Source organism: Grampus griseus, assembly GCF_964374135.1.
Source record: "Grampus griseus genome assembly, chromosome: 2".
Classification (NCBI taxonomy): domain Eukaryota; kingdom Metazoa; phylum Chordata; class Mammalia; order Artiodactyla; family Delphinidae; genus Grampus; species Grampus griseus.
In genome coordinates this window covers 86,573,863-86,601,042 of record NC_139018.1, presented here as the reverse complement: position 1 = coordinate 86,601,042, position 27,180 = coordinate 86,573,863, and the positions used below count along the sequence as shown (strand labels likewise).

At 40.4% G+C, this 27,180-nt stretch overlaps 2 protein-coding genes across 2 annotated transcripts; both read right to left on the bottom strand.

Moving 5' to 3' along the window:
* Window positions 1-456: 456 nt before the first annotated feature.
* MAPDA (N6-Methyl-AMP deaminase) lies at window positions 457-27,180 on the bottom strand. Its single transcript, XM_082647775.1, is given in 12 exon segments — window positions 457-1,407; window positions 1,410-1,589; window positions 2,131-2,231; window positions 4,311-4,449; window positions 6,890-6,970; window positions 8,013-8,139; window positions 10,274-10,355; window positions 16,049-16,133; window positions 19,627-19,687; window positions 20,177-20,307; window positions 20,549-20,777; window positions 26,884-27,180. Coding segments are annotated over 11 exon segments (1,107 nt in total). The 5' UTR covers window positions 20,612-20,777; window positions 26,884-27,180; the 3' UTR covers window positions 457-1,350.
* Window positions 12,787-15,187, bottom strand: LOC309818231 (mitotic checkpoint protein BUB3-like). Its single transcript, XM_082647776.1, has 2 exons — window positions 14,160-15,187; window positions 12,787-12,923 (listed from the first exon to the last, which is right to left on the bottom strand). The coding sequence occupies exons 1-2, from the start codon at window positions 15,128-15,130 to the stop codon at window positions 12,914-12,916; spliced, it is 981 nt and encodes a 326-aa protein (XP_082503902.1). The 5' UTR covers window positions 15,131-15,187; the 3' UTR covers window positions 12,787-12,913.

Here is a 27,180-nt window from a genome sequence, read left to right as displayed (position 1 = left end):
GTGGGAGGGAGACGCAAGAGGGAGGAGATATGGGGATATATGTATATGTATAGCTGATTCACTTTGTTATACAGCAGAAACTAACACACCATTGTAAAGCAATTATACTCCAATAAAAATGTTTAAAAAAAAAAGGAATAGGGCAAAGGCAAAACTCTTACCAAGGAAAACCCAATTTTATCTCAAACTAGCTCACAAACCATTATCTGCCACCCAATCTGCCACTCCTGAGGATGGAAGAAGCAAAAAATAATACATAGTCTTCAAACATTCTAAGAAAGAGAAACCAAGCCCACTGATGGGGGAGCAAGAGGATCTATGCACCCCTCCCTTTTAATACTTGTTCAGCCTTTGTAGGGACAGACTGGATGGCATGTGCAGCAGAGGAAGCAAGAATATATTAGGAGCTGGACAGTCATATCTGTTCTCATCAATTGTTTCCTTAGTGCTATTATTTCTTTTTATTTTCCCCATGCTATCATTCTTCCCTTTATTGCTTATTCTGTATGGCCAATGCCACAGAACTTAATACACACACACACACACACACACACATACATACATTCGTATATATACACAGAGGGAGAGAGAGAGAGCACTGCCATTTCTCTTTTACTGTAATCTGAGTATAGAGGCTGTCTTGTCAGCTCTGTAGAGAATTATTTTTATGGTAACCAGGTAGGGGAGGGAAGATGAGATATGAACATAAGAATGGATCAATTCTCTCTCCATTGTTCGATTCAAAATCTAAAATGTATCTTGACTCCAGGAGGATTAATCATGAGAAGGGCAAAGGCAGATATCAGGAGCTAGCTTTATCTGTCACTTAGGGTCACCCACCCAAAGGAGATTAACCCTGGCTACTGGGATTCACAAAAATGCATGGTATCCCTGGAGTCCACAGTTCTGGGGAATACTTAAGTGAAAGGAGTCCGATTAAAGTAAGCACAACAAAATACAGAGCTGTCATCACAAGCTAGATGGCTTAAAGGTTTTGGCGACAATCTGTTTTTCCTTCTCTCTTCACCTTATTTAGACTAGTAATTCCAAAACTTTTCCTGATGAGAACCTACTTTGATTTTCTTGAAGTTTCATGATCACTAATGAAGGACTGTTAAGTCAAAATCACTGCTGGAATGGGGAGTTCAGTGAGCAGCAACTTTCAAGTCCCTTCCTGTAAGCAGCATGGAGGTGAGCCATGGACGACCTCAGAGCCTGCCAGTCAGTTTAAGAGAGACTGGGCATCCGCCGTGAGTAAGGTGCTAGTGTTGGAGCCCACGGCACTTGGCTGCTATGCTTCCACGGGAGGGAGCAGTGGACAGCTTACTAAGTGGGATACAGCAGGGAGATCTAGGTTGTCATACATACTCGAAAGTAGTTCACCTCATTACAGCTTAAAAATGGAACACTTTTGGCTTCAGATGATTCCACTTCTTCCTCAGATCAGACTTGGTGCTGTCAGAAGCAAAGATGTAGCTGATGGATTCATAAGACAGATCCCACACCTGAGACTGGGTCAAATGAAATGTTTCAGCTGCCAGCTGGTACTCTTGAGAAAGGTGTGTTGCAAAAACACCCTTATCATCGGTCTGCCAACATAAGCAAGAAAGTTTCAAAATGAACGAGGAAATGATTTTTTAAAAAACAACAGCTTTCGTTTAGAGTATTTTCCTATTTACCATGCTTCTTTTAAGAATTTCAACAGGGGCTTATAAATATATCCATGCACATCTGTGACTGAACAGGCTTGTTTATCCTTTTTAAGAACAAAATATAAAACACCAGGGCAGTGGCTCTCAACCACGGCTGCATGTTTAGATCACCGAGGGAGCTTTTAAAATGTATCTGTGCCCAGGACTCCCCTCAGATCAGTTAAAGCCGAATCGCAAGGGCTGGGTGCTGGGCATCAGTATTGTTGTTCCCCCAGGTACTGTCCAGGACCTTTCCCCGTAGAGCCAAACCAGAGTCACGCTGGCCCTTTGCAGCCTCTCAAGCCCCAATCTCCTCTCACTCCTCCACTTGGGCATCACCCCCAAGGTGTGCAAGGCAGCCAGCTAGGTAGTGAATGTCTGACCTATGGCAACTCAGGGACTAAAGAGGAGCAAAATACCTCACAACAAAACACCTTACACAGATCACGGCAGGATGGAGAATGCTGTACCAGAATCCAAAATGATGCTGCTTATAAGATGGAACTGTCTGACTTTTGACGTTCGAGGTCAAACAGAGTTCTAGATGAAGGGGGGAAAGGAAGAAGCCTCTTATTAAAAGCAGATTAGTAGACTCATTCACTGTCACCAAGTAGATACATGAGAAATCTTTCCAAACTATGCTAATTTTCAGTAGTTCATTATTTTACAAAACTGACCTTTTCTTACATGTGAAAATTTGTAGTCCAATGAGTGTAGTTGTGTGGGAACTATGTGCTGCAGCTCATGGCAGGGAATTAACATCCCCTTCACAGCCCTGTGCTTCTCCCTTTCTTTTACCAAAGAAGGAGAGGAAAGGGGTGTGATAAGCCAGTCACCATGAAGAAGGCAGGGAAGTATCGTGATAGGGGAGCAGAAGGAATCTTTGAAGGGTTGCTGCACTTCTTCCTGGTCTTACAGTGGGAGCTAAAGTAAAGGTAAGAAAATGGTAGCACTGTCGAGGGTTACAGTATTATAAAAAGCCAAGAGCAGAAATGGACTTCTTCTATGGCTTCAAAGAAAACCTCTAAACTCCTTTACTCAGACAACCATCCATTCACTGCCTGCTGCAAGTCCATCTTAAGAACGACTTCTATGATTATAAAACTCCTGCCTTGAAAAGCTATGCCCGGCTCCCCAGCCAGAGTAAAATACTTCACTGACTTGACTGATGGCATCTGCTCCCTTGAGTAAGGCGGCTGCAACACAGGGCCACTCAGTCCCAGCAATGGCAAACCCAACCTGCCCCTGCTGAGAGCAGAGCCGGGCCACCACACCAAGTAAGATCACTATGCAAGTGGTTTCCAAGATCCTCTACTTTTGTAGAGGTTTAAAAATTTCCTTAGTAAAAAGAAAAGAAATCTCACCCATTATGAATTGCTGAAAAACTCTTATGTTAGTCAAAAAAACACACCCACACAGGTGTTACTGCAAATTGTTAAATTTGTAAGTTCAGTGAATTCATCATCCAGTAAAGAGGTTTTCAGCCAACTGCTTCTTTCCCTCATCAGATAGGCCTTCCCCAACTATCCAATCAAAAGTGGTTATCTCATCACTATTCTACCGGCCTGTTTAATTTTCTTCAAAGAACTTAACACTGATATTTTCTTGTGTATTTGCTTACTGTCTCTCTTACCTATGCTAGAATATAAGTTTCTTGAGAAAGAAACATTGTCTGTTTTGTTTACTGCTGTATTCCCAGCAATTTGAATAGTGACTGGAACAGAGTAGGCACTTCATAAGTATTTGTTGTTAAATAAAAATAGCTCCAGGGGGGCTTCCCTGGTGGTCCAGTGGTTAAGAATCTGCCTTCCAATGCAGGGGACGCAGTTGAATCCCTGGTTGGGGAACTAAGATCCCACATGCCGCAGGATAACTAAACCCATGCGCCACAACTAGAGAAGCCCACGAGTTGCAACGAAGACCCCGCGCAGCCAAAATAAATAAATAAATAAAAATAAAAACCCTACAGCTAACATTATACTTAATAGCGACAGACTGAATGCTTTTCCCTAAGATAGGGAACAAGGAGAGATGTCAGCTCTCATCACTTATTCTACAAAGTAATGGTGAATAAGTTAAGTTCGGCAATGTCACATAACACATGATAAATATAAAATAATCTACTGTATTTCTCTATACTAGCAATGAAAAATAAAAAAAATAAATTAATAAAATAAATTAATTAAAAAAAAAAAGCTCCAGGTATACACATGCAGACAAGCAAGTGTGTGATGGTTAACAGACATATAAAAATATACTTGGAATCTTGCATAAGTCTTAATTTTTAACTAAATGTTACACATTTTCACAACATACATAAATTGGTTAAAGTCATTCCAAAATACTAGACGACCTTATTCCCTCAATATAATACCTGGTTCCAGGAACTGGGGAATGTGGCAGTGAACAAGACAGATAAGGGCCCTGCTCTCATGGAGCTTATACTCTAATGGGAGCTAAAACTTCCTGTTACTTAAATGAGGCTGAGAAAGCATCACTTAACTTCTAAATGATATTTATGTATTTAGAACAGTGCTTCTCTACATATGGGTTGCAACCTGGGGGCTGGGGAGGAAGGGACAGTGAGTTGCCTGGAGGACCTAAAGCCTTAAGCCTTACCGAGCGGTATCTGGTGTTGCCTCACAAAGTCCACCAGATCCAGGGATCCTCCCTCCAAGGAGTTGAGAAATGTGCCGTGCCCAATTCGGTCAGGAAGCAGGTCCAGGAGTACTTGTGTTTCTTTTTTTTGGTTTGGAATCTCAAAAAAAGGGGAAAGAGGGCATCAATAACCTCTTTCAGTGGTTCTTAAAAGTACTTTTTTCTATAGCCAGGTATTTTGTCCCTCTGGGAAGGTAATGCAGACATTCTGGGAAGCTGAACCACTTAGACCTTCCAGCTCCCTTCTTTGCCTTTTATCTTCCCACTTATTTCCCAGTATTCTTCTAGATTCATTTTGATGATAGTAACTATGGAGTCAATAGCCTTTTCACACCATTCTCCTTTAAACCTCACAAGAATCATACAAAAGTATTAAGATGAAGAAATCAAAACTCAGAAAAAGTAATTTTCAAAAACAAAATCTCACAACTCTATATGCATATGTGTGTTTTGTGTTGTGTATATGTCTTCATACATATTACAAAAAGGGATAGAAAAAATATATATAAATAACAAAACTGTTAATAGGATCAACTCAGGAGCAGAACTAAGGGGACCTTTCATTTTTTATTTCTTTACTTCTACTTTACACTATTTCTGTACACGTGGATTTTCTTCAGATACATATAACTTTTGTAGTTAAAAATACAAAGCATTTTAGGGCTTCCCTGGTGGCGCAGTGGTTGAGAGTCCGCCTGCCGATGCAGGGGACACGGGTTCGTGCCCTGGTCTGGGAAGATTCCACATGCCGCGGAGCGGCTGGGCCCGTGAGCCATGGCCGCTGGGCCTGCGTGTCCAGAGCCTGTGCTCCGCAATGGGAGAGGCCACAACAGTGAGAGGCCCGCGTACTGCAAAAAAAAAAAAAAAAAAAAAAAAAAAAAAATACAAAGCATTTTAAAGAAAAGCTGTCCAGGCTCACAGAGCTAGTGAATGCTGGAGATAAGGGTGAAACCCGGCTCCATCTGACTCCGGGGCCCAGACTCCATCCACATACAGTGCGCTCATGTTCTATCTAACGACAAGGCTAGCTAAGTGCAAACCACAACCACCATGAAAATGTCTGGCTGTGCTCTTCATCTCCTAGATAGCCTAAAAGACAAACGACCATAACATGTTGAAATGAAATGTTTTATATCCAATGGACCAAACAAGAAAAGCCACAGAAATGAAGGTAAAGAGCAGGTTCTGATGCTGTGCACAAAGGCCAGAGGTAACTGGCCTCATGCTGGCTGTTCTGTTATCCTGACCAATGACTTCAATCTGGCATCAGTTTGGTCAACTAGAGGGTGTCCTACACAAGAAGGATCTTTTGATCAGAGTGTGGAAACATGGATCCTAGATTTTAAGTTCTGCCACTAGATTACTGACTCTCTGCTTTGTAGACATGAAAAAGAGCCAGTACTGACACGAAGCTCCCATTTTTCCCCTAGTCTTTAAATCATGACCTTAATTCTCAAAATAATCATACGAGGTAAGTAAACTAAGTATTATTTCCTGCATTCAAGAAACAAATACAGGGGCTTCCCTGGTGGCGCAGTGATAAAGAATCCGCCTGCCAATGCAGGGGACATGGGTTTGAGCCCTGGTCCGGGAAGATTCCACGTGCCACAGAGCAACTAAGCCCGTATTCCACAACTACTGAGCCTGTGCTCTAGAGCCCGTGAGCCACAACTACTGAGCCTGCGTGCCACAACTACTGAAGCCCGTGCGCCTAGAGCCCATGCTCTGCAACAAGAGAAGCCATCAATGAGAAGCCCGTGCACCACAACTAGAGAAAAGCCCGCACACAGCAACAAAGACTCAAGGCAGCCAAAAATAAAAATAAATAATAATAATAAAAAAAAGAAACAAATTCATCAAGTTGTATAATTATGTATAGCTTTTTGTATGTTAAAAAAAAGAAAAAAAAGTAATAGGTAGAAGTACTGAAGTAGAAAGTAAATCCATCTGTAAAATGGGGAAAAGTCCAGGAGAGTCCCTTGGTTGCCTCACAGGGATGTGCTGATTAAGAAAGTGACTGTTCTCCAGCTACTCTCTGTGCATTATCTGCACTGTGCTCATGCTGCCAAGGAGCTGGTGCCACAGGGGCACTTGATCTTCTGCTGAGCCTTATAAAATGATGATGAGCTACTTCCTTTCTTGCCAGTGTACGTGACACATTCAGGTCCCTTCCCTGCAAGGACAGGTGAGACAAACTCATGCTTTTCTCAGTGTCATCTTGCCGCTAACAAGGCTGCTGATATAAATTCATGCATTTTCTCTAGCAAGCTGTCAATTAAGCTGTTTTAAGGACACAACCATAGTGCACGTCAACAGCCAACCCCAGGAACCACAAAAACAAAGGAACAGTAACGTGAGGGACTAAAGCAAGTTATGCCTTCATCATTATAATTTACACAAAAATATTTCTACTTTCTCTTTCTAAAAATGTTTTCCCAAGCCAGGTCTATCTTTAGCCATGTACAAATGATTATTATTTTCCATTAATTATTTTCCATTGTAATCTATCCTCTCCAGCCTAATTTTACAATATTATTTACCTCTGAAAGATGCAATGCCAACTTCAGACCTGATTTTTTAGCTTCTAAAAGAGGTTCCAAGAAGTCTTTTGCTTGTCCTACCTTGAAGACAAAAGTTAAAATGAGGATGTATGAGTACAGGCAAACTGAAGAACTGGTTACTCTGTCTCAATAAAAAAAGAAATAAAATAATGGCAGAAAAAAAACGGCAGATGGACTTATTTGCACATTTTGTTTATAAAGTATCTATGGTGTGCTAGACATGTTAGAGAATTCAAAGCTGGCACAGACACAGTCCTTGCCCTCAAGAATCTTAAGTATCAGTGAACCTGATGACAATCAGCTAAGCTTGATATAACAGTCACCAAATTTTACTTTCGGAAGGATATCTAGATATCTAAAGCTAAGAAGGAGAACTCACCTGATTCAGGAACCAGCATGATTTGTAAAGAAAGCTTCTATCAAATGGACGGATGAAACAAGGCCAGAACAGCCCAGGTTTTGACAAAGCCGTAAGAACCAGGTTCACAGGACTCTCTATTTCAATGGTTTTCAACTGGGGTGATTCTGCCCTCCAGGGGACATTTGGTAACGTCTACAAACATTTTTGGTTGTCACAACTAAGAGGGTGCTGGTATCTATTGGGTAGAGGCCAGGGATGCTGCTAAACATCTTATAATGTACAGGACACCCTCCTACAACAAAGAATTCTTTGGCCCCAAATGTCAGTAGTGCCACAGCTGAGGCACCCTGCTTGAATCTGACCAAGAAGCTCTAGACCAGCCTTTCTCAACTGGGGCTTCTGTGAGACAATTAAGCCCTAGCCATAATTAAGCATTAGACATGGATTACATGTTAATAAATTAACTTCTCTAGTAGAATGGTACTAGCTGTGAACCAAAATAAAATAATCATATTGTCATGCAAATCTTTTCCTCTTTTTTTAGGGGGCTTAATTCTTTCACAGAACCCTGTCTGAGAGCAGTTGCTATAGACGTTCTGGTCATCCAGGGCAGGATAGGGCTTCATCCACACAGAGAGTCTGCTGGACCTCTGGAGAAAGCAGGATGCTCCAAGCTAATCCTCATCCCACAAACTGATTCTACCTTTTAGACATAAAATATGTTTTGGAAAAGTAACTTACAGTAGGGTCTCCACTGAGGTCAAGGCCAAGAACTGTATCCTCAGTAGAAAGGAAGAACTCTTCAGCAAGTTTAACAGTCTCCTTGGCTACTGAAGGGCCACCTCTTCTGTCGACTGATATCAAATACCTTTGATACAAGAAAAACACAGTTGAAAATGAGTATTGATTGTGTAGATGAAAAAGACAACTCTTGAGTATGGCCAGAGAGGTATGGCAGGCTACGTGGAATACATCTTACTGGAAAAGTACAGCCTGACTAACTTGACATCTTACTTTGCCATAAGGAATGAGACATAAATTACTAAACAGCACCAAATATCTAGTTAGTGTTCAAAGTTCTATCTCCTGTTTTTTTGTTCATGTATTTGTTTTTTACAGTTTGATTCGGAATCCAACTAAGGTCCACACATTGTGTTGGTCAACGTGTCTCAAGTCTCTTTTAATCTATAGCCACTTCCCCCATGCCTCCACCCTCTACCTCACACCTCCCCCCGGCCTCTTTTCTTGAATTTATTTGTTGAAGAAACCACATCATTTTTCCTATAGTTTCCCACATCTGATTTTGCTGATTGAATCCCCATGTTGATAACATGTTCTCCTGTCTCTTGTATTTCCTATGAATTGGAAACTGGATCTAGTCTAGAGGCTTAATCAGATCAGATTCAATATTGAGGCAAGAGGATTTCATAGGTGGTGATAGCTCTTTCATCAGGAGGCTTAGATCCCTTATTTCATTAAGGGTTACAAGACTGGTAATATTCTAATTCTAACATGTATCCAATAGCTGATACAAATTCATTCTTCATACATTAGCTGGATTCCTACAAGGAATCAAATACCCAGAGAACCCCTGCTAATATTGTGTAATTTTCCTCCAGCATTTATTAGTTTATCTATTTATTTACAAAATAAAGAAATCTCTCCAGCATATATTTATTTACAAAATCTGGATCAACTATATATAAAATGCAGTCTTTTTTTTTTCCACTTAACAATTTCCCCTGCCATTAAATGTTAGAAAACAATATAAATCATATGAATATAACATAATGTAATTGTTCTCTGATTGTTGGACATTTTAGGATATTTTCTACTTTTTGTTATAAATAACACTACTGTGAAGAATCTTAACATTAATCAATCTATTTCCTTAGGATACATTTCTAGAACAGAGTTACTGGATCACAGAGGGAAATTATTTTTATAGATCTTAATACCTCTTTAGAGAGGTTTTATTAATTACATATGCTCACCAGCAGTGTGTAAGTTCACAAACACTGGTTAATACTCTTTTTGGGGAGCAGGGTACCTGTTGAAATGGCATTGTAATATCTCGTTTTAAAATTATTTGATTAGTGAAGTTAAATAGTTTTCTATACATTTATTGGCCATTTGTATGTCTTCTTTTCTGAATTCTCTTGTCTTTTGCCTGTTTTTTTTTTAATTGGGGTATTAGTCCAGTTAAGCTTAATTTTGAGAGATTTTATAGCCAGAAACTATACAGTTAGCTTTCTTCCTTTCTTCCTTCAAGGACTTACTGAGCCCTAATTATGTGCCAGCTCTGTTCTAAGTACTGGTGGGGTAGTGGTGAATCAAAAGACAAGGGCCCTGGCCTCACTGCATTTACACTCTAGCGGGTGAGTGTGTGTACACAAATAAAACAAGAAGACTTCTGATCTTGTTAAGAAGAGTGCCATAAAGGAAATAAACGGGGTGACTAGAAGATGTGGGGAGGCACTTTAGATAAGGTGGTCAAGGAAGGCCCCTCTGAGGAAGTGACAGCCACACTGAGACCTGAATAATGAGAAGCCAACCATGCGAGGATACAGTGGAGGTGTGTTCTAGGCAAAAGTAACAGGAAGTACAAAGGTGCTGATGTGGGACAGTCTTGGACTACTTGAGGAACAGAGGGCGGGCCAGTGCGTGATAAGTGACCAGTGGTCCAGATGAGGCTGTTGAAGTAAGAAAGGCAGCCACGTGGGACCTTGCAGGCCACAGTAAGAAGCCTGGATTTTCGCTGAAGAGCCATGGGAAGCCATACTTCACAAGAGCAACAGGACTCAGAACTTTACTGCCACACGAAAAAATTCAGAATTGCATTCTCAACTTTAAACAACAAGGTTCTTGACTCTGTTTTTTATTAAAAGATAAAAATCGGTTATTGGTTGATTTATAAAATCCACTATACTCAGGCTCAAAAGAGTAAATTTTTCACATTCTAGTATTTTAAATGGTGACCACTAAGGTACAATGCTTCTTACCTAACATCAATGTCTATGTTTTCTTGTTTGGACTGTTTTATACCCTCAAGTACAGATTCCACATAAGTCTTTTTAGTCATTCCTGGAAAGGACACAAATAAAACATTTTTAAAGAGATCATCAACTACTTCATCCTTCAACATTAGCATCCCTATATGAACAAATACATTTTCATTTTATGTGTGATACGGGTATGGTTAAAGATGAGTTATGGATACATTTTAGTAAATACCATTTATACTTTAATCAAATTGAAAAAAATGAAATACTAGAAAAATGAAATAAAAAAAAGACATAAAATTCAAGCTTGTTTAAAAATTATTCTCAAATTCAACAAACATAAAGTTACTCTCAGGACTTCCCTGGTGGCGCAGTGGTTCAGAATCCGCCTGACAATGCAGGGGATATGGGTTCGAGCCCTGGTCCGGGAAGATCCCACATGCTGTGGAGCAACTAAGCCCGTGTGCCACAACTACTGAGCCTGTGCTCTAGACCCTGCGAGCCACAACTACTGAAGCCCACGCACCTAGAGCCTGTGCTCCACAACGAGAGAAGCCACTGCAATGAGAAGCCCACACACCGCAATGAAGAGTAGCCCCTGTTCACCGCAACTACAGAAAGCCTGCGCACAGCAACGAAGACCCAACACAGCCAAAAATAAATAAATAAATAATTAAAAAAAAAAAAACCTACTCTCACAAATTGCTATAAAAAGTTTAAATGCTTGTTCTAACAAAACAAGAATAACAAAAGCCCTTTTGTGGGAATTCCCTGGTGATCCAGTGGTTAGGACTCCGTGGTTCTACTGCAGGGGGGCATGGGTTCGATCCCTGGTTGGGGAACCAAGATCCCCATGTGCATAGTGTGGCCAGAAAAAAAAAAAGAAGCCCTTTTCTAAGGCCTGTCCTTAAAAACAAAAAATGCCAGAAAATGTTTTCTCTACTAGCAGAATGTTTTCCTGCTTGTCCAGGAAAAAATCCTCTCCCTCAACCCTGCTCAGACTCAGTGTTTCTCATCCAGGGCACTAGAGACGTTCTTTCAAGTTCAGGTGCTCAAGTCCTCCTCTTCTGTGGGTCTCTGAAAAAGCACTCTCCAGAACAACCTCCTCTAAAATACTCTCATACCCCAGTTATAAAATGTTTACTTTTGTTTTGTTTTGTTTTGTTTTTTGCGGTACGCGGGCCTCTCTCTGTTGTGGCCTCTCCTGCTGCGGAGCACAGGCTCCGGACGCGCAGGCCCAGCGGCCATGGCTCACGGGCCCAGCCACTCCGCGGCACGTGGGATCTTCCCGGACGGAGGCACGAACCTGCGTCCCCTGCATCGGCAGGTGGACTCTCAACCACTGTGCCACCAGGGAAGCCCAAAATGTTTATGTTTAGTGGAAAATCTCTAGAAACAACACAGACGATTATAAAGAAGAAAAATAAAAATAACCTGTAATCCCACCACTCAGAAATAACCACTGGCTGTTTTTCTAAGTGTGTGTATATGTGTAAACATATATAGATAGATAGATAGATAGATAGATAGATAGATAGATAGATAGATAGATAGATAGTTTTGAACAGATGAGATGCTACTAGGTATATATGTATCCTGTTCCTTCATTTAACACTGTATTCTGAGCATGTCTTCACGTCATTAAAGTGTCTTTGCAAATATTTTTAATGGTTGCCAAATATTCCATTAACTTTTATTTAACTATTCCCCTATTGCTGCATACTTAAGGTGACATTCCCCTTTGAATCTCCATTTGAAGAGTCAACTAGCCCTAATAATTGGCAGGTCTCTTCTTTCCTTCCCTTTCACTATCCTCATCAGGATCCTACAGTTTAAAAATGTGAGATAAGAATCTTCTGCTCAGGGGGAGGAATAAATCGGGAGATTGGGATTGACATATACACACCACTATACGTAAAACAGATAACTAATAAAGACCTACTGTATAGCACAGGGAACTCTACTCAGTACTCTGTAATAACCTGTATGGGAAAAGAATCTAAAAAAGAGTGGATATATGTGTATGTATAACTGATTCACTTTGCTGTACAGCAGAAACTAACACATTATAAATCAACTATACTCCAATATAAATTTTAAAAAAAAGAATCTTCTGCTTGTCTCATTTCAGCACTTACTTTACTATATGCAGTTTCAAAAATTTTACCCCCTGAATGATGCTGGGCTACACATATCAGGGTGCAAGATGATCTGGTAGGGCCTCTTTAGGTCACAGACAAAGTGCTAAGGAGGACCCAAGGGCACTACAGAATATCTCCTGATGCTGCTCTTTTTTTTTTTTTTTTTAAGGGTTCTGAATCTCTGATTTATTAGACAGCATGGAATTAACAGGTTTAGGTTATTTTACAGAAAGAGCTCAAGCTGCTCGTACACAGCAACTGGGCTTGCTGGGGGAAAACAATTCTTCAGACTACTGCAAAAGGACACAAAGACTCCTCATCCTACACACAGTCAGTATGAAAGGGCACACAGACAAGTTTTTTGCAAGACAGAAAACAGAGAAATCCACATACTAAATAACGCGTCCACAATGACTATAACACATCCCTTAGGGGATAAGCATGTAACTGTAGGAAGCAAAACAAAGCTTTCCATAGAGAAACCACTTTCACGAGATGATTAGGTGGACCTGCAATGAAGAAAATACATTTCAAAAGATGGGTTCAGACTTACACTAAGTTTTCACTGAAATACTTACAAATAAGACCTTTCTCTGTATCAGAAGAATTTTTTTTAAATACATCATGGATAAAATAAATTTCAGTAAAGGTCCAAGTACCATTCAGAAACATACATTTGCAAATAATGTAAATAAAAAACAAAAAGTGTGACAACAAAAATACTATTTGGTACTACCCAGAATAGGCCAAGCTAAGTTCATGTTCTGCTTCAGGGCATTATATTGAAATGAATCTCATTCTCACTATAATTTTTTTCTTTTTAACCTTAATCACCAGTGGCTGGGTAACTGAAATGGACATGAGAACTATATAAATGTCAGAGAAATATGTAAACCTCATTAATGTTTCCAAAAATTCATTTAGAGATAGAAACAGGTCCAAATAGATGCCTGTCTAAATGTACTGCAATTACGTTACAATTATTTTTCCAAATACACAGATATGCTCTGTCTTTTCTCAGCTCATTACTGACTCAAACAATTTGCTCTTCTGGGATCAATTGTTTGCTAATAAATAATTGTTTACAGTCACAAAATGATGTTAGGAGGTTTTCTTATTAGTTTTCCTTCTGCACCCTAATAAGATTGAAAACGAGCTGATTCCCCAGAGTCTAACCTTAACCTCGCTTTGTTTCACAGCCCAGGAAATGATGACCCATCTGCTTCAGAAAACAATGGACGGCCGAGAGGAAATATTGTTTAATTGTAGATTAACCTCCTCATGAGGCAGTCTGAAGCAGCTTTAGAATTAGCAACTATAACCAGCAAGAGAAACAAATGGCTCAAGAGCCTTTTTCTCTACCATTTAAGGTCCACAAAGAATGCAAAGGGGGTTTTACTACCTACATTTATTCACAAACATTTATTTCCACGATAGAAACAAACACCATCAAGGTCAAAACTGATTCTCAGAAGTGCTGTCGCTGCCCTCAAATTCTGTTTGTCCGAATACCTTTAAATGCAGCAAACCATCAAACCATCTCATGCACTAAAGAAAGTGTTTGTTTTAAAAAAAGCAATAAAAACCTCTTTTCCAATATTTTCAGGTTCTTATAATATTAAAATTAAATTTTTTCCCTGGTTTCTTTGTTAAAAGTAATAAATCCACCATTGGGGAGTACGAATTGTTTTATTATCATCAACATGGCACTTAAGTAAATGAAATCTTGTCAAGTACATGGTGACTTGGGTTTTGTTTCTGCATCTGTCACTTGGCGAATGAAGATACCATCTTTGGGATGTTCCGTGTCATCCATTTCATACATATACGATGATGCTATTGCAAGTGTAGTCCCATCATTACTGAAGGCGAGTGACGCAATGCTGGTGGGGTACCGATGGAACTGGCACAGCCGCTTTTTGTTAAATGGATCCCAAATATTTACAAATCCATCAGAACCACCTGTGGCAAAGGTATTGTGGATGTTGTGAAACGAAATGGCGTTGACTGGGTAAATTTGCTCAATATTATTTTCTTTCAGTCTGTGACACTTGAAGGCATACTTCTTCTTCTGTACCTCAGGGCTTGGGTCCAAGTACTCAACTGCCACTCGGCCTTCAATAGAGCTTAATACATAACCCTGCTTGTTTGGAAATGCTCGTATGCAGCGAGTCTGGTACTTGAGGCTGGACTCCCGGCGCTGCTGCACGTAGCCCATGTTCCGTAAGTCCCACACCAACACTCTGCGGCCTGCGGTGCCCACAATCAGCCGGTCTCCAGACACTGAGAGGGTATACACCTTTTCAGGCTGAGAGAAGGTCCCAGCATTACAAGGGGTTCTGGGATCCCACAATTTAACTGTCTGATCCCAACTCCCAGTAACCATCACATTCACTTCTGGACAATATTCAACACATCTGATAGGGGCATCATGGGTTCCAACAAGATTTTCTTGATCAGTGTTCAAATCATGCATTTTCAATTGATGGTCTAATCCCCCACTCCAGGCATGTGTTGGATCGTAGAAAGCGCAGTCCAGGACGGCGCCGGTGTGCTGGTACTTGAGCCGCATGGAATTGGCCGGCACATCGTAAAGGCGCACGGACGTGTCCCAGGAGGAGACCAACAGGAACTGAGAGGTGTTCGGGCTGAACTTCACCGAGGAGATGCCGTCCTCGGGTGGCTGGTTCAGCTTGAACTCGTTAGAACCGGTCATCTTAGCTCCTTCTGAAGCAACTTCGCCGCTACTCGCCGCCGCCTAGCTTCCCTCGTAGCTCTCCCTGATGCTGCTCTTATGGAAAGAGGGTCCCAGGAAATTTCTCCAGATCACATCCAGATCCACTCATCTCCATCCAGAGAGGTTTTGCCACATCACAGCTTGCTCCTGGCCTAAGATACCATCAGTCCCTGAGACGTGAGTCAATAACCTTCATTTCAGTGATTGTCATGAAATGTGATTCTGCATCCACTCATTGTCTCACAAGTGCCTTGATGCAGGGAACTCGAACTAGCATTTATTTAAGACAATGTAACTATAAGGAAAAAGTGTTCTTTTCTCAGAGTGAGAAAAATAAGAACAAACAAAATGTTTGCAGGTCTTTTTATTTCCCTTCAACAGACAATACCTGACCTGATTTTTTTAAGTTAAGAATAACTCACTCGGGGCTTCCCTGGTGGCGCAGTGGTTGAGAATCTGCCTGCTAATGCAGGGGACACGGGTTTGTGCCCTGGTCTGGGAAGATCCCACATGCCATGGAGCAACTAGGCCCGTGAGCCACAACTACTGAGCCTGCACGTCTGGAACCTGTGCTCCGCAACAAGAGAGGCCGCGATAGTGAGAGGCCTGCACACCGCGATGAAGAGTGGCCCCCGCTTGCCACAACCAGAGAAAGCCCTCGCACAGAAACGAAGACCCAACACAGGCAAAAATAAATTAATTAATTAAAAAAAAAAAAGAATAACTCACTCATTAATAACATACATCATTAATGTACATCAGAAGATTTGGACCACTGACCCTACTTTTACAATAGTGTAAAAGTAAATACTTCATAGTCTCAACTTGCAAACACATGCATCATCAAAGCACACGAGAAAAAAGATAGACATCTCCTGAGAAGTAGTTAGAGTCTACCTGTAGCATTTTCTCTGGGTGTGCTCCTTAGTTCCAGGTACTTGACACCATCATCTGCAAATTCTTTAATGACATCTTTCGTGACCTGATAATAAAGGCAATGTATGCAATATTGATTATGTTAGTGTAAGCGTCCCCATGAAAATGCCACGTGCTACAGCTTTATTTCATGCATTAAGTTTGACTTGCAAGTAGTGTTGGGAGTCTCCCACATGGTGAGGATGACCTGCTTTGTCACACCCTGGTGGAGGCTGTGACAAAACTACCACATTTCCAATAGCTCCCCTTACCCAGCGCCCATACTCACATGAAATCCAAATCTGGACATCACCCACACCTTTTGTTTCTCTTCTCCCCTTTTAACCATTTCTCTATTTGCTAATGAACAGCAGACTGATAAAACAGAGGCAAAACTAAAACCAGTAAAACCACCTATGAGTGTATACTATTTGAAATTTCATTACATATGGAAAAAAACAACTAAAATGATTAGGTAGTACTGATGTACCATTTAAAGTCATGGCTTAAGATTCTTATTCAAGCTATTTAGGGATAAGTTGTATTTTTCAAGAATTTCTTCCGGCAGGGTTAAATTCCCCCCAGAAGTACTTAGGAAGATTCTTCTTAGGCAAAGAAAATGGGTGATAAATTTGAGTAAAACTGTATCCAATCTAGCACAAAACTCAACAATCCAAAAATTACTAAATCACCAAGATAAATGACATCTAACGGCTGAAGGCATGTTTTCCTTCATTGCCATCAACCCTAAAATATACCAAATCTAGAAGAAAAAAGGACCAAGTTAGAAATGCTGTGACAACCAGCCCTAGTTAGTCCTTACAGCTGGTATCCTACTCTTAACCTGCTTTGACCATGTGCACATGGGCATGCAGGTGCGGCCTCCTGGCCAAGGAACAAGGCTGGCTGGTTGCGCAGATGGTGCCTAACTGGGTGGCCCCGCCTTGGTGGATTCATTGCAATCCAAGATCTGGGCCTCATCTTTTTTCTTTACACTAAAGCCAAAAAAGGAATTTATTATAATATGAATACAACGGGTGGCTTGGATTCACCAGGAGGTCTGGAGAATCAGCCTCAGAGATTACACAGCTCAGGACAACACAAAAGCATTCAAAATCACGTGACACCCCTGGACCAAGCAAGACACCACTGCTTCCTCCACCACTGAGCATAACCCTGCAGCCTCTGCAGCATCATCACAGGCACTGGACCCCATAGCACTGCTTTCTCAGGAACCCCATGATGCTGCCACTGCCACCACCAGAGTACAGGCCTCATCTTTGCAGGTTGAAGAACTCACATCTTATCATTGCTCCAGAACTAAGCAGACCCAGAGACACCCTACCCCAGCTCACAGGAGACTAACGCAGAAGCCTATTTGTAATGTATGAATTGCCAACGAGGGTGGAAGTGAGGGTGTGAAGCGATCCTATCTACTATCCAGGGCACCCCCTTTCTTGATGGTGAGGTACGTGTGAAACCAAATAGAACAACAGAAGATTGCTGGCAAATACCGATTGAGAGCAATGGGAGGAAGATTTCTCTAGGCCACATTAAGGCCTGTGGAATCATCTCTAGCTCACGTCCAAGAACACTCCCCTAGGGTCCATATCTGTGTTGGCCAGATTCAGCCCTTTCTGCTCCATGCAGCAACAGGTACCGAGGGCAACTCTTGGCAATTTGGGCTTTCCTCTCCTATGCGCTGGACTGAGAACATCTACTCAAGTACTTTCTTCAGATAGAATCCATCACAAATTTCCGCTTTCTCCAAGAATGGTAAGACTGCACATCTTGAATGAGAAAGAACATGGGCTCTGGAATCGGACAAAATAGTCAATTCTGCCACTTACTCACAGTGAGTGACCTTGAACAAGTTACACTTAACCTCTTTAGGCCTCAGTTTTTTTCATCTGCAAAAAGGGAACAATAAAAATGCCCACCTCGATAGGGGGAGTGGGAGGGGGATGCAAGAGGGAGGAGATATGGGGATATATGTATATGTATATAGCTGATTCACTTTGTTATAAAGCAGAAACTAACACACCATTGTAAAGCAATTACGCTCCAATAAAGATGTTAAAAAAAAAATGCCCACCTCAGAAAGTCATCTTGAGTATAGTGTCTGGCACATGCAATAGTTAATATTATTTCAGTCACATTTCAATTCTGTCTCTTTGAGATTACACCCAGTCGCCATAACTTGACTGTTAAGTGATCCCCACTCAGTCCCACATCTGTAAACAATCTCTTGGCTTACTCTCACACATGATTCATTTATTATATGTAAATGTTATTAATTTCACTCTCTGGGACAACTCACTGTCATCCTCTCGACCACCTACAGGTGTTCGTCTAAGTAGCACTAAGTCAAATGCTACAGAATCTTAATTCCTCGCCTCATTTTAATAAAGCTTTTTACCAACTTTGGAAGGAATGAAACAATGAGCATGGCATATGATACCCATGGAGCTCTCAGAATCTAAAATTTTATCAGGTTTGCTCTGTTACACTCAACAACAGAAAGTGAGACAGAGCCTCCTGTGGTGGACATTCCTAGCAGGGTTCAGTGGTACCTGCTGAGTGGCTGATTAGACAATGCTCCCTTGGGTTCCTATAAATCCCTGTGCATGTCTGTAACACAGAGCTTACCTCATGATGTTGGATTTATCCTCCTATGGGTCTGTCTTTCCAGCCTGACTATAGATTCCTGAGGGGCAGGGACCATGCTGATCTATCTTTATATCTCCCAGTCTTTAGCAGGGTGCTTGGAACATTGTGGGCACTCAGTCAACTTTTGTTGAACTAAACTTTTAGAGTTAACACTCCTCCAAAAGGTGATTAATTTACTTAATAACTACCATGAGGATCCGTGTTAGACAAGGAGGAAAATTCTTTCTTGACCAGTCAAAAGTCACCTCTCCAGAAACGCAGGTTACACTTCTTACTTTGCATTTTTTCTAAGGGTTAAGAACACTGATAGGATTCTGCTTCTCTCCAATTACAAAGAGAATATTTAAAAATGCCAACCTGGTCAGATCAATATACAGAAGCCAGTCTGCCATATCAGACTCTAGTATTACAGAGCTTCAGCTAAGGCAACACAGTGGAGTCCTCTAGCTCTTCATCCCCAGAGGGAAGGCACAATTTCCCTAGGGATTAATCATTCAATCTGTAAGCACCTCTTGAACTTCTTCATTCTCTATAATGTCCACCCAGGAGCAGTTCAAAGTATCCCAAGCAATACATATAAAGTCTGTGGTCAGATATTTCATATATATATATATGTAAAACAGGACAAGATTTTCTCCTCCACATTGTCCACTACCTAACAGAAGATTCTGATCTTGATTCTTTCCTCATATCTTTTATAATGAACATATCTTTTGATATTAGCTCGTAGACAAATGTCTTACACTATGTTTTAAAAGAGTTACCATAAAAAAAGCAGAAAACATTTTTCATCAGATTCTTGATGACAGCAAAAGGTCACATGCAACAACAGAAGGGCATCAATTACTTACTAATTTTTAAACCAGTCTAAAAATTACTTCATTTCTCACCATTAGAATATCTTCAGGGCCAGTAGTAAGCTGATGAATAATTTGAAACATCTGGAAACATCTGCAACATGAAAAGTTTTAACGTACTTTAGTCATCAAAAACTTCACTAAATTAACTGATTTTAGGCTAATAGTAATCATATATTTATAAAGAACTAGAGAATAGGTTTTTCAAAAATTACATTGATCTGGAGGGATAATCAAATGACTGAAAATCATACATTACTTTTAAGTGGGAAGTAACAGTTTCCCTTCTCCACCCCCAACCCCTACCCCAAGTGGTAGCAGGAAACTGGGGGAAAAAACCAACAAGTCTATATTTTCAAGTCTAAAGAATATTACAATATAGTGTAACTTCACAAACAATACAAATCACTAAAAATACTATCAACAGTCTGACAGTTGGAAAAAATGCTATAAGTCAAGTTATACTCTCCATACCAGACGGCTACCCTATTCCTTTAACTACAAAAATCTGAATCCTTACATACTATTTACAATCGCAAAATAGAGAAAAAAAGAAGTATGTCCACAATCTCCCCAAACTCACTCTTCTAAAGTTCTTTTCTTTCCCTTGTCAATCATAGTCATCTGATAGTGGATTTTAAGACCTGGCTTCTTGGCTATTAACTTCTTTATGGTATTGGAACTAATGGATCCATTCAAGTGGGCATGAAGTTCCTAAAATAAGAATACAATCAGTAAAAACTTCTCAAGTCCACTAGATTCATAGCATCATACCAGGTGCTTGATGTCTGTAGTCTGTACTAGGCAAACTGCCTACTAGATGTAGCTATATAACTTTTAAAATGTACAGAGTTTGCAAATTCTACTTATAAAATGTACTTGTCTTTTGTGAAAAGAAACAACACAGAAGTCATTATAATTAACAACACTCCAGATTCCTTGGTTGAATTCTCACCACTTTAGGTAATTCTGAGTAAAAGGTTGTCTTCCATGGCTGTTGTTCTTCTGCCTCCATCATGATTTAGCAGAATAGCAAGGTCTTTCTCCAAACACTTATTCTTGGCATGAACAATACAATGTGGTTCAGTCAGTAAGTTCTGTGGTCTTGAATTTCCTTCAGATTGCTTCACTTCCACCCATTTTGATAAGATAAACAGTATGCATGGTTCTGGGCTCAGCTTCACCTATTTAAATGAATGTGAACATTTTCAGATGTTGATGCAAAAGCAAAGAAACAGGTTTTGTTAATTTATTCCTCTATAGACAAAATCTACTCCAAAGCTAACTTAAGTGAGCCAACAACCTGAACAAGAAATAAGAAAAGCCCTCAAGCTGGTAAGAGGTGAATTAAAATCTGAAATTTAGTAGGGTATATTCCTTTACCTATTAGCACTTTCTATAAAACTACTTCTAAAACTAGAAATTGATAAGACCTATTTTGGGTCCAAAAGTTTACATTTTTGAACTATTTAAAATATATAAAGGAAGAGGCATTGGAGTCAGATGGACCTAGGTTAATTCTTTTACCAGTTCTGCTCTTAAGTAGCTGTGTGGCCTTAGTCACTTTTAACCCCATGGCTTCAGTTTCTTTATTCGTAAAAATGGGATAAAAATTCGATAAAAATGCAGAGTAGCTGTGAGGATTAATAAAGTACTTTAAATTCCCCTCTTCTATGTTCCCACATAATCCAGTGACTACCTTTAACTCAGCACTTTATCACACTGTATCTCAATCACTGATTTACTTGTCTTTCTTCCTCACCAGACTATACAAACTTCCTAACAGGGACTATGGCTTATACTACCTCCCTAGCACCTGATGGGGATAGAGTAGGATAATTAAACAGTTACTTTAAAAATCCCACTAAAGGATTAAAGACAGAAAGGGAATTTCAAGGGAGTCTGGGAGACTGTTGTAAGCTAACGACCACTTAAAAAAAAGAATCCAGTAACCTAGCAACAATCTACTCTACCTTGAAGGAAGAACAGGTGCATCCAAGCATCAGACGCACTTAAGCCACAAACCCTGATAGTTAAAACACAAGACAATAGATACTCGTCTGAATCTTGTTACATGAAGTCAGGGAGTTAATAGTCCTTGAAGAATAGCATTTCTTTGTGTAGCCAAGACAGAAATACAGGGAAACAAACTAGGTGAAAGGGGACATTATACTGAAACCTGAGATGAATTACCATATTTTAGTATATGTTACCACCTTTTTGCTAATATACATATGATTTAAATAGCAGCATGACAGTCCTGGTTAAACCCTTCAGGGCCAAAGGAGGAAATAATGATGTAAGCCTTGACGTCTGCCCAAGAATGAGGAAGAAGGTGGTCTTCTTCCCCTCTCCAATTTTCTTTCGTTTATAAAAATGAAGCCTTCTCAGTCCTGGGGCAGAGCCTTCTCCCCTGCCCGCTTGAATTTCTTACAAGCATCCCATGCTAATAAACTCACTCTTTGGGAATTCCCTGGCAGTCCAGTGGTTAGGAGTTGGCGCTTCCACTGCACGGGGCTCAGGTTTGATCCCTGGTGGGGGAATTAAGATCCCACACGCCGTGCAGGCACAGCCTAAAAATAAAAAAGTAAACTCACTCTGTCTGTCACTTTCCCTCTCAATGAATTCTTTCTGCGCCAAGACAAAAGTACCTGAGTTTCAGTAAGTCCTGACACCAGGAGAGCGGTTTCAATTAAAAGACAGCGGGAACTACTGAGCCCGTACGCCACAACTACTGAAGCCTAGAGCCCGTGCTCCGCAACAAGAGAAGCAATGAGAAGCCCGCGCACCGCAATGAAGAGTAGCCCCGGCTCACTGCAACTAGACAGAGCCCACGCACAGCAACAAAGACACAATGCAGCCAAAAATAAAATTTTTTTAAAAGACAGTGGGTTCGAGTCCCTCCTAAGTCAGGGATCATGGGTTCAAGTCCCAATCCGAGGTGCAGGTGGGTTCGAGCCCCAGCCCGTGGGTTTGAGTCCCACCCGAGAAGGAGTGCAGTTTCACACCTAACACAGTGCCCAGCATTTTGTAGGTGATAAATAAATCCTAATTTCCCTTTACCTCTGAAGGTGGCTTATAAATTAAGACAAAATTCCAAGTGAAATTCAGTAATTTTCAAAGTATGGTCCTCAGATATTAATGATGATGATGTTGATAAGAATAGCAGTTTCCATTCAGAGCCTACCAGTTAAGTGGCAAGCACTTTTAATAATATTATCTATAACCCTCCCCATAAGCTTGTAAAATAAATATTTTCACCACATTAAAAATCACTAAATTGATACTGAGAGGGTTAAATAAGTTACCAAGATATTAAAATGGGCAATTAAGAAAATAGTTTGTAGAGATCTAGACAGAGCCATAGAAATCCACAGAAAGGCTAACCCAGTATGAGATAAATTTCAATAGAATTTCAATAAAATGCCGTAGTAAGTGCTTAATAGTAACAAATGAAAAAAGATAGACTATTTAATCAATATGTTTAATATGTCTACTGAAGTACATAAGAGATGTCATTAACACAGAAAAACATACCTTGACATAGTAAAGTCAATTTGTCATAAATTGACCTATAAAGTAAATGTTAATCAAAATGTTCCCAAAATTATTCCTTAGAAATTGATTTTTAAAGTTCATGTGGAAGACTTAACTTGTAAAATTATTCAGAAAAAAATATGAAGCTCAGAAGAATACCCAATATGGGTGAAGGTGAGAGTAAAAGTTCTGGTGGGAGCAGAACTTGGTATGATATTTTTGGAAGGTACTTTGGCAACACACACACACACACACACACACACACACAAACCCACATACTTTTTGACCCAATAATTATACTTTTAGGAATTTATCCTGTATCTTATAGGATACGTACAAATACACTTCTTGTAACATTATTTATAATAGCAAAAAATTGGAAACAACCTACATGTCCATCAGTAGGGTACTGGTTAAATTAATTGTATATCCATCCAACTGAATATCTATGACTATATGGAAAGACTTCTATAATATAGTGTTATTTCCAAAAAGTAAGTTGCAAAAAAACATTGTTCACAACGATGACATTTATAAACAAAGCATGTGTGTATACACACACACACTCTTATTTATATATATCTTTATTCCTAAAATAGGTATGAAAGGATACATAGAAAACTGTTCACACTAGAAAGTGGGTTGGAAGCGGCAAAGGTCAAGGGACAGAATTTTATTTTTACTTACCTTATAAAGTTTTGCACAATTTGAAGGTATTACAACTTGCATGTAATACCTGATTACTTTTTGAAATAATTTTAATAAATTAAAATTTAAGTAATAAATTTAGATAATTCACTTATTACTTTAATAAATCAATTAAAATAAATAATTAATTAATTTTACAGAATTGTTCATAAAATAATTAAATAACTTTTTAGAAAACTTGCAAAACAGCTTTATTAATATGAATTAGGAGAGGGAAGAACTTTTACCTTTAGACAACAGAATGACAGCCTGAAAAAGAATTTAGGACATTTTACATAGCAGGCTGTTAACAAATGTTACAGATGGCTAAATTTTCGTATAAATTTTCAGTCCTACTCTAGGATCCTGACCTGATTTTGTGGCACATTTCAAACCACCTCCAGATTGCCCCTTAACTAGTTATGAGTAAATTTACTGACCCAATAGCTACAATGTTAACCTACGGAAATTTGAAAGCCACCAAAGCAAGCACAGTTTTTACACATTTTTAAAAGTTGTTTCACTGATCATTACCTAAGCTATTGCTATCAACAATTCCATGCCCTGCCAGATTCAGTCTGCCTGGGCTGGCTTTGGCATGGATTAGAAGAAGGTGGGGTGGGAGTGATGTGCCAAACGGCAACACATTGAGATAAGATCTTTCTACATTTGTACTAATATTTCATCAAGTTAGAGCAGGGCCAGAACCAGGTCTCCTGTTCTCCTGGAGCAGGGGTCCCCAACCCCCAGGCCACGGACCGGTATTGGTCCCTGGCCTGTTAGGAACCGGGCCGCACAGCAGGAGGTGAGTGGTGGGTAAGCAAGCGACGCTTCATCTGTATTTACAGCCGCTCCCCATCGCTCGCATTACAGCCTGAGCTCCGCCTCCTGTCAGCGTTATGGTGAGTATAATTATTTCATTATATATTACAACGTAATAATAATAGAAATAAAGTGCACAATAAATGTAATGCGCTTGAATCATCCGAAATCATCCCACCCCCCAACCCCGTGGGAAAAATCGTCTTCCACAAAACCGGTCCCTGGTGCCAAAAAGGTTAGGGACCACTGTCCTAGAGAACTTTTTTCCTCCCCGCCCTCCACCCCCGCCCCCAAAAGGGAACTAAGGATAATAAAAACACTTGTTACTATTTATTAAGTACTTAGTATGAGCCAGGCATTCTGCTAAATGTCTTGGATGGTAATTTTACTTGATTCTCATAATAACCCATGAGGTATTACTGTCTCATTTTACATAAGAAAATATAGATTTTTAACAAATAACCAGAAAACAACTGTAAGGCACCCAAATCACAAATTTTGCTCCATTCTCTTTCTTCTTGAATCACTTTTCTTCATCTGTTCCTTACCAAAAAAGTAGTATTTCTAATATATCATGTACATTTTACTAACTTGTCATATAAAATTCATTTCTGGGGTTCCCTGGTGGCGCAGTGGTTGAGGGTCCGCCTGCCGATGCAGAGGACACAGGTTCGTGCCCCGGTCCGGGAAGATCCCACATGCCGCGGAGCGGCTGGGCCCATGAGCCATGGCCGCTGAGCCTGCGCGTCCGGAGCCTGTGCTCCACAACGGGAGAGGCCACAACAGTGAGAGGCCCGCGTAGCGCAAACAAACAAACAAACAAAAATTCATTTCTACAGCACAGTATTTTTTTTTCAAAGTCCTACAACTTTTTTTTCTCTTTGACCCTCGATAAACCCTGAAACACCACACAAAGCAGCACTTAATCCCCTCATTTTAGAAATGACTATCTCAAAGTCCAGCAAGCTCAGGAAAGTCCTTCTCCAATTCCAATTCCAAACTCCTCAAGCGTTCCATAGACCCAGCTGCCTTAGGCTGAACTTTACAACTCAGTCACTACCTTTATAGAGACAACGAAAGCCTTCAGACACGAATTCCCTCTATTTCTCTCTGCTTCCCTCACACTTAAATTTATCTTTATCTATACCCCTTCTTCCCTCATGAATCAGAGAAAGAGGATTCATTCTCTTGTCCCCAAGACTAATTTGTGCCCAGGATCCCATTCCTTCCTATCTATTCCAAGTCATTACTCCACTAATCTTCTCACTTTTCTGTTCATCAACCTCTCTCTCTCCAGTTGCTAATTTCCCTCAGGGAACCACCAGGTAAGTACAGTACTTGCTTCCACCTTAAAAAAATAAAAATAAAAATAAACTTTCTTTTATCCCCCATTCCTCTTTAACTACTGCCCTGTCTCTTCTTTCCTTCTGAGCTAAACTTGAGCTGCCTCCATTTACTTATCTCCCATTCATTATAACATGGATTCTGTCGTTATTACTCCACAGAAATTGCTCTCCCTAAAGTCATTAAGAGCTCTTAAACACCACATCTAAATGACACAGTTCTAGTATCCAAATCCAAATTGGCTGGACTCCAAAACTCATGCCCTTCACCATTATACTATGCTGCTTCAAGGTAACCATACTTATAGTCATCCTGATTTCCTTCTCCATCTCAGTCACCAAATCCCAATTAATAAGTTACAAATCCCGTAAATATCTCTGCAAGCGATTTCCTACGGGTGACGACTCCCAAATACTCAAATTAGAAACTCGATTATTTTAAACCTCCAAGACTCAGACCGTATCAGAGGGAAAAATCACCTCTCTTCCATGATTTCCTCTTCCACAGACATATTCAACTTTGTCTTAGAAAACAGAACTTTGAACGTGGAGGGGAATGTCATTTTACAGCTGAGAAACAAGAGGCTGAGTGGTTTACTTATTGTCAGCTTAGCACAGAGCCGGGAATACAAGGGAATCAATAGCGTACATCTGTGGGGAAACATTGATTGGGTGAGTCACAACTGCTGTAAAGGTTTCTTCATTTTGCACCTGGCCTCACTGGCTTGTTTTCAGATTTAAATGGGATCTCTTAGTAAGCACTCGTAGTTAGCATCCGAGGAGCGACCCCTTCTCCTTGCCCACCAAAGTCAGTGGTTCTAACCCTGCTTTGCCCCTACCAGACACTCAATGCAGACCCTGCCGTCCAAGGAGCTCTGGTTGTCAGTCCCCACAGACTCACCTCTTAAAGATTTTTGTCAACAGTTGAGTCAACTTATGACAGCTTAAATTTTCACTTCAGACAGGAAGGCTTGTAGAAGAGTGATAACCCGCGCTTCCCTGACACAGTCCACGTGTCCACAATAAGCCGCAGCCGTTCGTCTTGCCGCGAAACTGCAGTCCCAGAGAATCAAAGAAATGTCAATCACAGGCGAATGTCAGCACCAGCTGCACCCTCCTCAATACTGATTGGCGAGGTGCGCTCTTCCCGGAAGTGACGCACACCTGTCCAAGGAAGAGGCGTCACGGAGCGGGGTGC

Coding starts and splice junctions, on each gene's coding strand:
- LOC309818231 (XM_082647776.1), bottom strand. CDS start 15,130: ATGACCGGTTCTAACGAGTTCAAGCTGAACCAGCCACCCGAGGACGGC.